The sequence below is a fragment of the Zootoca vivipara genome, chromosome 7 (assembly GCF_965207765.1).
Source record: "Zootoca vivipara chromosome 7, rZooViv2.hap1.1, whole genome shotgun sequence".
NCBI lineage: Eukaryota > Metazoa > Chordata > Lepidosauria > Squamata > Lacertidae > Zootoca > Zootoca vivipara.
This window is the reverse complement of record NC_142590.1, coordinates 30,060,664-30,074,120: the sequence shown is the minus strand read 5'-3', so window position 1 is coordinate 30,074,120 and position 13,457 is coordinate 30,060,664. Positions and strand designations below refer to the sequence as shown.

The following is a 13,457-nucleotide window of genomic DNA, read 5'->3' as shown; positions in this document are numbered from 1 at the left end:
TTGAATCTGAATTGCTCATTGATTGTTTTCACAGTGATTCTTCTGTTCACACTAGTTACTTAGAATACTGTTAAAAATGTGAAAGGTGTGATCTTTTGAGACTAGTTACCTGAAAGTATGACATTGACTATTTGTGCTGCAAAGGTTTATATTTTATTTTTTCATCTTAGTTTATTTTTTTCTGTAAGATTCATGTATTATATGGATGGACGAGCTTCAAGCTTGTGGGATCTATTTGTTTGCTTACTAGAGCCCTAAGATCCATCAGCTGGAGGACAAGTGTTTGCATAGGGACTCAGTGGGGGAGACATTCACTTAAATAATGGTAAAGAGGACATCTGAATACAACCTCCCCTAGGATTTTTTTAAAAAAAACAAATGTGAGTTCTTAGTTTTTCACATAAAAATTCACATATGGCTCCCCCCCATCTCCCTTCCCAAATTTCTTCATTTCAGTAGCATTTAGTCTTTATTTTTTATAATTTTCATTTATATACATTACAACAATTATTTAACCAAGTTTTAACATTTTCAAATTTGACTCCCTCCCTCCTCTTTCTACGGTTCCTTACATTTATTTTCATCCTTTCCTGCATACTTCAAATTGCCTTAATTTATTCTTTTAATCGTCTACTCTCATATATATCTCATATATATTTTTTTTAAACTGCAGGTTTTTACAATAATCCTGCCAATGTCTTGATCTGTTTATAGTTTGTTTATAAATACTCAATAAACCACTTCCATTCCTTCTAAAAAGTTTGTTGTCTTGATTTATTATTCTTCCGGTAAGTTTCGCCATTTCTGCATACTCCATTGATTTCTGCATTCAATCTTCTTTCATCAGGACCTCTTCATCCTTCCACTTTTGGGCAAATAACATTCTTTAATCGGTGCTTTTTCTGGGTATACTCAAGGGCATGCAGTACCAACACCCCTTTCCCCCCCCCAAATGGTAAAAGTGTGGCATTTACTGTAATAGCTTCATGGTGAGTACCAGCACTATTTTTTCTTAAAACAAACAAACCACTGTTATCCTTAAGGTAATACCTGGTGGTCACAAACCTTTGCTGTTCTCCTTCTGTCTACATCAGCCCCCGCACCTTCCTCCCCCAGAATACAGGAGCTTCTACTTTTATTTTTTAGAGGGGGGCACAAATAACTTGATGAAATCGGTGTGTGGGGCCATTCCTAAAGTATGCTGCCCATTGTGGTGGAAGGAAATGAAAGAGGGGGTTTGTGCTGGTTATAATGGATAAAATACAACATGTTCCCCACCTTGTATGGGCAAAATAGAAAGATTTCTTCATGAATAGACATATTTAATTTTGTTATAATATAAGTTTCTTTGGGAGCCCGCTGAACAAAACCAGTAAGGTATAATGGATAGAGTGTTCAACTTGGACCAAGGAGATCTGAGTTCAAATTGCCACTTTACCATGAAGCCCAAAATAAAATCATTACCTTTCAGTCTAACTTATCTCACAACATTGTCGTGAGAATATAATGGCACAATCGCAATGTAAATCATTGGTATCCTTAGTATATTCTTGGGAAGGTAGGTAACAAATTTAAACAATATTACTATTTGGGCACGTATTGAAAAATATATTATTCATATCAATAGCTTGCTATATTGTCATTTGAATCTAATGGCACCAACAATTGAAAAAATAAAGGAATATACCTGCTCCATCATTTAAATAGATAAGGAATGACTCAGAGAGAGGCAGGACAAGGGCTGTTGGGAGCTTAATGGCTAAGGCTTACATTTATTGTACTTCTGTAAACTGGCATGGGATTGCATTATTATGTCTTGGTACTTCAGCAATGCAAGAAAGCAAAACAGGTGTGCAGGCAATAATATAAGGATGACAATAGTAACTGCTGCAATGCCTCTGTCAGTGGATAATTGTCATTTGTTCTTGAAATGTTCTTTTCCCCTCTATTTGGAATCATGGGGCACTATGCGCCTGAATGATTTTCTGTAGCAGTGTCTCTCACAAGTCTACTCAGTTGGTTCACTACAGTACGTAAAACAGAAGTGTGATTGATGTGTTTTGTTGTAGAGAATAAAGGAAGCCAGTGCAGATTCTACTGTGGTTCCATGCTTCAATGACATTTGGTATTTATAGGAATATTCCTCCTGGCTCTAAAAGATTTTGCATAATACCATAACATTCAGATAAATAACCTAACCTATTTTGGAATGTCTGATTGTCTTCTGTTTTATTACTAGTTTGATGCTGAGAGAGATGAGGAAGAAGTATTCAAAGACATAAGCATGGCAGTTGACAACAAACTGTTTCCTCCTAAAGAACCTGTTGAAAGTGAGTTGATTATTAACCCCCAAATACTGTAGGCCCAGCCTTGCTTTCAAAATGTAACATATTTTCAAGATCAAAATATATTAATGCTTCAAAAAGTATATTAATAAAAAAGTTAAATGTCATTGTTTTTAGGGGGTTGCATGTCTATTAAGTATGCACAAATATGTGACATTTTCTGAGCACTATTAATGTTCTGTTGATATACAATATATAATGTATGAGACAGGGATGGTTCATATATTCCCAAATTCATACTTGAAAAGTGCTACCATAAAGGGTTTTTAAAACCACATTTGGATCATAATCTGTTAAGTGATCATCACACATTACAGTGTATAAGGATGAATTGGCCCATTTCTCTCCTGAATATGATTTCTGTGTAAGATTTAGCAGTGTGCAAAGCAGCCCACAATAGCAGGGACGCGGGTGGCGCTGTGGGTTAAACCACAGAGCCTAGAGCTTGCCGATCAGAAGGTTGGCAGTTCGAATCCCCTTAATGGGGTGAGCTCCCGTTGCTCGGTCCTTGCTCCTGCCAACCTAGCAGTTCAAAAGCACGTCAAAGTGCAAGTAGATAAATAGGTACCAGAAGCGGCTTAGTCATGCTGACCACGTGACCTGCAAGCTGTACGCCTGCTCCCTCGGCCAATAACGCGAGATGAGCGCCGCAACCCCAGAGTCGGTCACGACTGGACCTAATGGTCAGGGGTCCCTTTACCTTCTTCACCTTTAGGTGAAAACCAAATGGCCCGTGCCAATCTGCCAAGTTGAAAAATTCCTACCAGGCCCTTGCCACAAAACAAGCGACCAACCGAAGTCCCAAGCAAGGCTAAAGCACAGAAAACCAAAGAGGGCGGGTGGGCGGGTGTTCGGCAGTGCGAAACAAGTGGCTCTAACACGTTGCGCTACTGTTTATAAATCCTCCCCCTCCCCCAACCCACAAATCAATCTGATTGGGTGTCACAACTGGTGTGATCGTGGGACCGCCGCAGAAACAACCAGGCTATGCACAGCCTCTGGATGCTGTGGGGGCCCCAAGGTCCCATGTGCAAGCAGGACTCTCCTTGAAGAGGATCCCATTTGTCAAAATTAGTCAAACTATCATTTTAACCTCTACCTTTATTTTATTCAAACTATTTCTTCTGTCAAACAGAAATAAGATCTTAAAACGAAATCCTTAATTATGATTCTTCCTTTCCTTTTAGGGTGAGGGAAACCTATAAAAAGCTGGACAAAATAATTAAAAGCCAGAGAGCCCTTTGCTTACATCAAAGATTTTAATAAAGCAATATTTTAACTCAGTTACCTCCACTACTAATTTAATTTCTTCCTGCAGTGTATCTATTCCAACTTGCAGACTTTCAACAGAATGTTTTTGTAGCATATCCAAGCCTTTGCATCTTAAATTCCAATACTGTAATTGGTAGGAAAAAATGGTTTTTTAAAGGAAAAAACTACTTGCAGTCTTCAAAGACAATAATATATTCTTATTCATTGTTGCTTCCTAACGTATAATAAGGCTGTTGCTAAGGGCAACAACTTGTCATGAAATTCTGCAGTTTAAATATATACTTTTAAAAAATGAATTAGAAATACCTGAGGATAAGAATGAAGCACTTTTATCATTCTGATGCCAATCAATCTATAATAAATTGTTGTCTTAACAAGACAGCATCTTTCTGTCTTCATAATTTCAAACCACTTTTCTAGCATTCTGTGTGTCAATACTTTAAACTTTAAAGCTGTTTTTACATATCTCATTATATATTTGTCCATAAACAAAAAGGGCATATAGATGAGCAGTATCTCTCTTGGAGGTTATTTACAGTAGTTTTTCAAATCAAAAAATGAACAGATAAGATATAATTGAATACATTCCTTAAAGAATTGCTTTCAAAACCAGAGTATAAGCTACAAACAAAAGTAGTGCTGAACTGTGTAGGGCAAAATAAACTGGCTTTGTGTCAGGCAGAAATACACGTGCCAGTGATCATGAGTTCCCAGATGTATGGTTTCCAAGATTAATAAAAGGAGAATAAGCACTTACAGCAAAGGATTACCATGAAGGTGGAATGGTTACTCTTTCCTATCCCTGCCCATTTCCCCCACTGCAACTTCACCTCCGTGGTGGGCTTCTGGCTTGGGACTCCAAAGTAATAGGGACAAGTAATCAAAACAACCTGGAGAATATTTGCAACAAAATATTAGTAGCCAGGAAAAAGTTCAGCTGACTAGGTAAAGGTAAAGGGACCCCTGACCATTAGGTCCAGTCGTGACCGACTCTGGGGTTGTGACGCTCATCTCACGTTATTGGCCAAGGGAGCCGGTGTACAGCTTCCAGGTCATGTGGCGAACCAGAGCAGCACACGGAAACGCCGTTTACCTTCCCGCTTAGAGCGGTACCTATTTATCTACTTGCACTTTGATGTGCTTTCAAACTGCTAGGTTGGCAGGGGCTGGGACTGAGCAACGGGAGCTCATTCCGTCGTGGGGATTCAAACCGCCGACCTTCTGATCAGCAAGCCCTAGCCTCTGTGGTTTAACCCCCAGTGCCACCCGGGTGGAGAGTAATTATATATTAGAAACCAGGAGCTGTTGATACCTTTTTTCAGAGCAGCAGACTAGGGAGAGGCCCCTTAAGGAACACCTGGTCCATTATAACTCCCTTTGTTGCAACTGCATTTGAAGGGGAGCAGAGTCAGAAGTAGCAGCTGGATATCAGCCTGGGAGAGGAATCCTTGCTACTACATAGAAACAGATTGACCATGTGAAAAAGAGGACAGGACTCTTGCACATTAATTGTTGTGTAGGAGAGGGAATTTCAGCAGGCATAGCTGAAGGAGATAGGGCCAGTGAGTGTGTCAGTATATTTGAGGATTGTTTTCTGTTTGGTTTGTGGACTGGAATCAAACCTTTACTATCCATGGTAGATAAAGACAATTTGGGAAGCAGATCGTGCAGTTAAGGTGAAGTGATACAGTTATGGTAAAGCGATCTGTTTTAGATAGTAAAAGGTGATGAAGGTGATAGATGACAGCAGGCATTAGTGTCTGAATGGTGCTGCAAGATGTCTTAGAAATGTTAGCCCTAGCAGGGGAAGGGGAGTCCATTTGGTCCCTTTTTCGGGCAGCGACATATCTTGGCCTCGCTGCAAAGCAGGTCCCAAAATGTTGAGGAGCAGGGGTACTTTCTACATTCTTTCCCTTTTCACATTTGAACTCGTCTGACAAGAGAAGCAACATTAAAGCATGATAAGGAGTTGTTTGACCGAAGCATCTGTTCATGAAGATGTATCCTTGGTGACAAGCGTTCTGCAGCTGAGAAAGCAGGAGAGTGCAGAACGAGGTTTATGAAGGAGTGTTAGAGCTCCAAGCATGGCATGCAGCAATGCATGAGAACTAGCCCAATGCTCATAATGGTTGGCTGGATGAAGGAGGCTAGAAGGTTCCACACAGCAGGAACAAGAAAAAAATGATCCTAATTTTCAGCACAAACCTTAAGTGTGATCCTATCTGAAATGGCCTCCTTTTATGTCCTTTTAGGGAACTGATTATTTTGATAAATACGAAGCGGCTTGATTGAAAGAAAACTACATACTGAGAAAAATGGCTAACGACACAGAAAATATGTTCACTGTCTAAATTGACCAAAATCTCCTTCCTGACCCCCTGAAGCTATGCATATTTTGACTTGTACAGTCTTTACTTCTGTAGAGTAAAGCTGAGAACACAAGCAGTTCCCCTTGGCGATCAATGAGAATACTTTTTTTTAAAAAAAAGCCTTTCTGTGCTTCGCTACAATTGGAACTAAGTTTGAACAGTAGAAAAGCAGCCTGAAAAGTAAGAAAGAAAATTACCTTCAAAACTTTTATTTCTGTTAAAGATGTGAAGCACGTTAGTTATGAAATACATTATACAACCCAATGCGTGTTTACTTAGGACGGTGCAGTCCTTCAACCCTGGGTTGATAGGGACTGAAGGTAGGGTGTTACGTATTTTGCTCATCATCAGTCTCCACTGACAGAGCAGAGCATCACTAGTATATGTGGAGTGGAGTGGGGCTGTAAATCATGACATACATACAACCGTACATACAGTGAAACCTATCAATCCTTTTTCAGAAGAACCCTTTCTCTTTCCTATTTTAGGTCCTGGTGAAGTTGACCTTAATCTCACTGTGGACCTTGGAGATATTGCTGATAATGAATTTGACTTTGAAGACCAGGTAATGGATTTTATCAGTTAAAAGCTTTCTCTCATTCATATCATCTTTTAGGTCACTTGCTTTAGCTTCCGTTTTTCTCTTAGGTTGTGTTCACACCCCCATTTACTCTGCACCCAGTGTGCTCACAACACTGGTTTCCAAAGTGGTGCGTGCAGGACATTAACCACAATCCACCTCTGTTGTCCTTTAGTTTCTTACAAAATACTGCATTTTGATACATTTTCTCCCAAACCAGCATCAATCAAAATTGAGAAGAAGAATGAACCGGCAGTGCTTTAAGCAGGTGATGTGTACACAGCCTTAGCCTCCTTGTACACTAAAGGATAGACTACTGTGATATAGAGGGTTAAATTATTCATGTGACTACTTAAATTATTTCATTGTTCAACACACTGTTACAGATTTTTTTAAAAAAAAACTTGTGATATTTCTTAAATATAGGGGTGAAGGCAGACATATATTCTACAAATGATGGAAATAGTTGTGTAAACCACTTTTAATGTTGTTTTATGTGTACAACATAATAGATGCAGAATTCAAAGCACTTCCACCACACTTCAGAATGTATGTCATTCTTCATCACAAACATATTGTTATTATTCTGAACAAACCTAATGCTTCTCAGTACTGAGTTCCTATGTTCTTTGTATTCTTTTCTTTTACAGACTCCCCTCAGTTCCAAACAAATTTCCCCTTTCATGTTGCGCGATTTGTTCTGGTTTCTGAGGGGAAACACTGTCAGTTTTTATAGGCCAGTGAATTTTCAGAACACAAGGTTCACTTTCAATTCTTCCGCACAGCGATTGCATTAAGGCTACAGTCCTATACATACCATACTTACCTGGGAATGAGCTCCACTGAACTCAGTTGCACTTACTTCTGGGTAGACATGGCTAGGATTGCATTATTTCAGTCTATACCATCATCCCTCTATTTCCCAACTTCACCAGGAGGATGTTGTCGCTTATGGCCAACATTATATGATCCAAACACAAAAGGGAGGTATCAGTAGGCTTGGGGGGAAATTGTAGAAGAACAGGAAAAAAAATATTGGGGAGGTGTAAAGCCCTTGAAAAACAGCCCCATTGTTGCTTTTCTTTTTCTGTTGTTTTCCTGGAGTTTGCCAAGGTGCATTGTTAACAGAAGGATGTGCAACTGTGTGTTTAGATGTGCAAGGATTTAGATGTGCAAGGGATTCACTTAAGAACATTACACCATAAACAGCGATCTGTTTTTCAAACTGCCTTCAGTTGGTTATTATCCAAGGAACCCATGCCTTTCTAAGGAATTGCTGAATGCATTAGGTCGGAGGGAGAAAGGTTGTTTTCTGCTGCTCCAGAGAAGCGGACACGGAGCAATGGATTTAAACTGCAAGGAAGAAGATTCCACCTAAACATTAGGAAGAACTTCCTGACAGTAAGAGCTGTTCGGCAGTGGAATTTGCTACCAAGGAGTGTGGTGGAGTCTCCTTCTTTGGAGGTCTTTAAGCAGAGGCTTGACAGGCATATGTCAAGAATGCTTTGATGGTGTTTCCTGCTTGGCAGGGGGTTGGACTGGATGGCCCTTGTGGTCTCTTCCAACTCTATGATTCTATGAAGACTGAAAAGTAGGGTTGCGATATTCCCAAAAGTGAAAAACTGGATGGAGTTATTGAGCTTTATTTGGGGGGGGTGGCAGTGGGGTTTTTTAAATCAGAGTTGTCGAGCTTTTGGGGGGCTTTTCTTTCATTTTTTAAAAATAATTTTTTTTAAAAAATGAAATAGTCCAATTTGCCAAACGTCTGGGTTTTCTCGGACATTTTGCTGATTCAGCAAAAATCCGCCCGGACACCATTTTTCTGAGCGATCCCCAGACGTATGGCAGCTCTAATGAAAAGTGGAGTAAGAATTCGTAACATATGGTTGGCTCCAGAGCTTTCATAAGTAGGACTCTGCACATAGCTGCAGGAAGAAGGGGGAACTGGCAGAAGTTGCGGCCTCTTCTCACTCTCCATCCAGCAGGATCTTCCACTGGATCTTTACCCCTTCTGTTTGAGGAAGGAAGACCTCTGTTTTCAGAACCTCAAATCTGGATGCAACTTGATGAAATTATCTGGGAAAGGAAATGGGAACCAGAAGGCAGTGTAGAATTTTTCTAGTCGTCCACCAGTGACTTCACATAAAATTGAAACGTTGCTAAAGCTGCAGACAGTAACTTTACTTTCAAACACTGGAAGTTCAAAATAAGTGGGCGAGAACATGAAATTACCAGAGCTATGCTCAGTTACCAGCTTCACAGAATACATAACTTTACTAAAAGGGGCAAAGCCTAGCTTTGGTGGTCAATGTCTTTATTAGTATTCAGCTTTATACCCTGAACCTTGCCTTACCTTCCATTAGAAAAAACTTCTACTCATCAGTGGCGAATATGTAAATATATTTGGGGCACATCTCTTAGAAGTAGGTGTACAATTCTGAACCTTACAAGTCTATCATTGATTTACTTCTTTATTCATTTTATGTGTTACATTTATATACCACCTTTATCTTCCAAGGATCTCAAGGTGGTACACACAGTTCTCCTCCTTCCCATTTCATCCTCACAACAACCTGGGGCAGTTTTTCCTCAGTGTATGCTTTCTGTAAAAAGAACAATAAAAAAAATCAGTTTCACATGTTATTTGTCAAGAGGGCAACTACTTTCGTTGGTTTAGATTCCTAATGCATTTATTTTGAGTATACATTTTTCTTGCATGCTTCCATACATGCAAAAAGTTTGACTTGCATTTTGCCCAGGCAAAGAGGAAGAATACTTCTTCATCCAGAATGTTCGGTTTAGAGTATGATGCCATGGAACATTGTCGTACAATCCCTTCCACCCATTGAAAGATGGGTGTGATGATGACCGCATGGGCAAGTCCTGCTTCGACACTGTATGCGCTGACAGGCTTCCGGGTTCAGCGCCAGAGCCGATCGGCGGGGTTTCGTCTCGTATCCGAGACGGCCCGTCCCTGCTAGGAGTGGGGAGGGCAGCGAGAGCGACGCTGCGCCCCTTAGAACCTCGGGAAGGGCGTCCCGGGGGCAATTTGCTCGGCACAGCCCAAATCCGGACTCCCCAACTCTTCGGTTAGCTCTAATAAGAGCTCCGGAGCGAGGAGGGTAGAAGTCGCGGGGGCCATTTTGAGCGGCAACGTTATTCTAGCAGGGAGAAGCTTCAAGCCGAAGGCGGAGAGCGCTGGATTCTTCCGAAAATAAAACGATTGGAAAAGACTGTAAGTAACCTCATGATTTGGATTATAAAACAATTTGGATCTGGGAGAGAGGGGAGAAAAGAGGAAGCCACCCCCCCCCCACGGCAACAAAAGAGACAGTAAATAGAAACCCGAAGCCGTAAACAGAAGATTTGTAATTCAAAAGGATCCCTCAAAGGCATCAAAGAGAATCTCCCCTTTGATGCAGGGTGAAAAGGGGAGAGAGATTGTGGTTTATGACTGCCCTGCAGCAAGAGGTAAAGGCTAAGAAAAACCTTTTCTTTCCTCGGGAGCCGGCAGCCCAGACAACCCAGTGAGTTGATCAGGATTTATAAGTCAATTTTTATTCCACTTTGTATTTCTGGACTTTGTGGAATTTCTTTTTTGGTTTAAGTGCTTGTGAAATGTGAGTTCGAACTTTACTGTTAATAAGACTTGAAGAATGCAGCCAGCTTGTTAAAATGGAGTCGAGAAAATAAACTGTGATCATATTCCACCCCACGTGACAAGTTTTGACCTTGGCAGGATTGAATTATGTCAACAAAAAAGTGTTCCCCTGAGTTCCAGCGGTCTGTTTTGACCTTAATGTGGGAAACAAGAATAGAGCTATGTCAAGAGGAGACACGACGGCAAGAGTTACAGCAAAAATTTCAGATGGTGATGGCGGAATATGATTTTTTAGGAGATGAAGCTTTTGACACTGAAAAAGATGAATGCGAGAATGACAATGATGATGACTGTGATTCGGAAGGAAAAGATGAAGATGAGGACTGTGATGATCCAACACAAAATGAAGCACACCACGAAGAAAATGATGACTTTACTCTACAAAAAGTTGGATGGAGTGCCCTGCTTTTGAGGGGGGCACGATTGGTATTATTGGAACTCCAGAACGCCCACAGGGAAGAAGAAAAAAATATGCAGAGAAGAGAAGAAATCCAGGGGTCCTGTATGGTGGCCTGGATGGCAAAAGACTGTAAACAGGGGGTGGGGTGAAGGGAAAGTGATGTTGTGATTATAAGGATGGATTAACAGGTTTATAACTGGTCTGCTGATATTGGAATTTGCTGGATTGGGGGGGTGGAGCCGGTAATCGGGGATGTAAGGTTAAATTGAGAATAGTTATAGTTTTAAAAGTGAATGGATTTTGGAAAATGTGAAAATATGGAGGCTTATAGAGGGAGAAAAAATTAGGCACGGGAAGAGAAAATGGGAGTTTGATTTTTCAATGATTTGAATATTAGATGAAAATGTTAACAATTGATTTATAAGTTGTATAAGATACAAAGGTGTATTTTTATAAAGTAAGAAACTGCTGCAGATGATAAAAAAGGGATGAAAACCGGGGAAGGGGGGGAGGGGAAGCCCACAAAATATGGTTTTACAACTATGAATGCAAGAAAATTTTTTCTGTTTTGTATTGTTTTTTTTCTTTTTTTTCTTTTTTTGCCCTTTCTTTTTTCCCTTTTTTCCTATTTCTATTTTTCTCTTTTTTTGGTATGACAATAGATGGTTGGATGGATGGCCTCATGCGTACTGCCCTGGTTTGCTGGAGCTCCCTGGTGGCAGGGGGGGCCTTTGGGGTCAGGGGAGGGGGAGGAGGACTGAAATCCAAGCATAAAATGGACCATCTCTGACTGTTCACATACATGGGATACTTCTGTGGCAGGGGAGGACTCATGTGGGTGGGTAGGAAGGAGGTGGAAAAGGTGTTTACGTATGTACCGTCTTTTTTGTTTTTTTGTATTTTGTAAAATTAATAAAAAGTATGTATGCCGCTGACATGCTCCTTCAATGTACATGTGCAAGAAGGAATTATACTTGCATGCCAATGTATATGTGCTCCTCCACATGTGGACAGGCTGGGGCCCAATTTGGGTCCCTCTTTGCATAGAGGTGCTCTGCGCATCAGTATGTACGTATAACACCTGATGTAGCTCGAACTTTGCAGGAGAATGACAGGTGGTAGGTTAGCGTCACATCATTATAATTAGAATACCACCTGTTTACAGCCTCTGTCTGAATGAAACCTACTTGCAGCCTTTATATGAGCAATAGTAAAAACCCTTTCCCATGCTAACAGCAAATAAAAGTGCCCTATCTTCAAAGTTTGCTGTCGTTCCCTGAGTATATTGTGACTGTAACAGAAACTGAATGCTCCACTGATTTTCTCATTACTAAGGGCCATCTTCAAACTGTGAATTGTCCCAAGCACTTTTCTGCTAAGAATATCAAACAAGGAGAAGATGCGTATCTAGGTATCAGTGTGCCATATGTAGCTGAGAGTAGATAAAGCACCTGTCAGAGAGATGGGGCCAAGGGGGTTAGGTTTCCAAGCAACCATGTGCAGCTAAGGAGCTGAAAGCTAGCAGATATTATCAGAACACTTTGACAGCCAACGGAAGCTAAAGGCATCCATATGTTAAGCACGTGATGCTTTTAAAATATCAGCAATAGCAAAGCAGCAATTCTTAAACTGTATGTGGTACAGTACTACTACTAGTTACTGACAGGTTTAGCTCGTTTTCTTATGTAATGGCCATCATCTTGCTCCTTTAGAGGTTACAAGTACTTTCTTATGTAAACTAGGGCACATTTCCTCCCAGAACATAGTGCATTGGTGTGCATTGAAGGCCATTCCAAGTTTCAAGAGAAGCTTATAGAGCAGCATGGAGAATTCTTTCAGGAAGTTTCTCTGTGTACATGTACTTAATGGCGGTATCTTGGATTATAGCCATCATAAGCAACTTCTAACACCTGCCATGTACTCTCTATATAGTATATAGTATAGCTCTCTAGTTTTCACAACCTCATTGTTTATTTTCACAACAGCAGTTATCTAACCAGAATGCAGACCACATTTTGACTAGAAAATAAAACCCCCAGGGGACACTTATTAATGACAGCCAAGACAAAATACCTTTATAAATATATTATAAGGCACTTAAAAAAAACACCAGACCCTGTCCTGGAATACTAAAAGATGGTAAAAGAGCTATTAAAGTGCATAACCAATCTGTTCATCTTAAGTTACCATGGGAACTGGCAAGACAAAAAAAAAGAATTCTATATGCAAAGAACTATAGTTTGCCTTGGAGAAATTCTGTTTTTAATTTTACTTAGGCATCATAGTTTTGTGGGTTTAATATTTTGGGAGGATGCCTTTCCTGCATTTGCATTTTTGTTTTGCTCTTATTATTTATTTTATTTCTATACCGCTTTATATTTATAATGCTTTAAGGGTATTATAAAATGGGGCGTATCTGCTTTTCAATAATGACATCTTCCATTTGAGAGTTTGTTAGCAAATAAAGCATCATGTGGAATGAGATCTGTGCTTGAAATTTAGAATGAGAGATTACATACCAAAATAAGTTTTTCTAGTGGTGTTTGAGGTGATATCTTTACAGCATTGTTAACATTTACCACCACTTAGTGCCCTTCCTATATGGTTGTCTCCTGCACTTCATTGGTGCAGTAATGAATTGATGTTCTGATCCTGTGCATAGACACATAGTTCCCACATCATCACCTCCCTCTGCAAGAGAGCTACTGACACATGGCATAAGTTGCACAAGCATGACCCAGGCAATCCAGCATGATAACATACAAAGTTACTGGTGTGATGTAGGCTCTGTACACACGACACATAGCACAGTTGAAACACTTTGCCCCTT

The 13,457-nt window shown here is 40.2% G+C and overlaps 1 protein-coding gene across 1 annotated transcript in view; it reads left to right on the top strand.

Annotated features, from left to right (window-relative positions):
* The window catches only part of AK5 (adenylate kinase 5), an 84,242-nt gene that overhangs the window by 45,931 nt on the left and 24,854 nt on the right, over positions 1–13,457 (top strand). The window contains exons 7-8 of the mRNA XM_035121631.3: positions 2,240–2,330; positions 6,475–6,551. Of these exons, the coding sequence (XP_034977522.1) occupies positions 2,240–2,330; positions 6,475–6,551 (168 nt within the window). The remainder of the gene's footprint in view (positions 1–2,239; positions 2,331–6,474; positions 6,552–13,457) is intronic.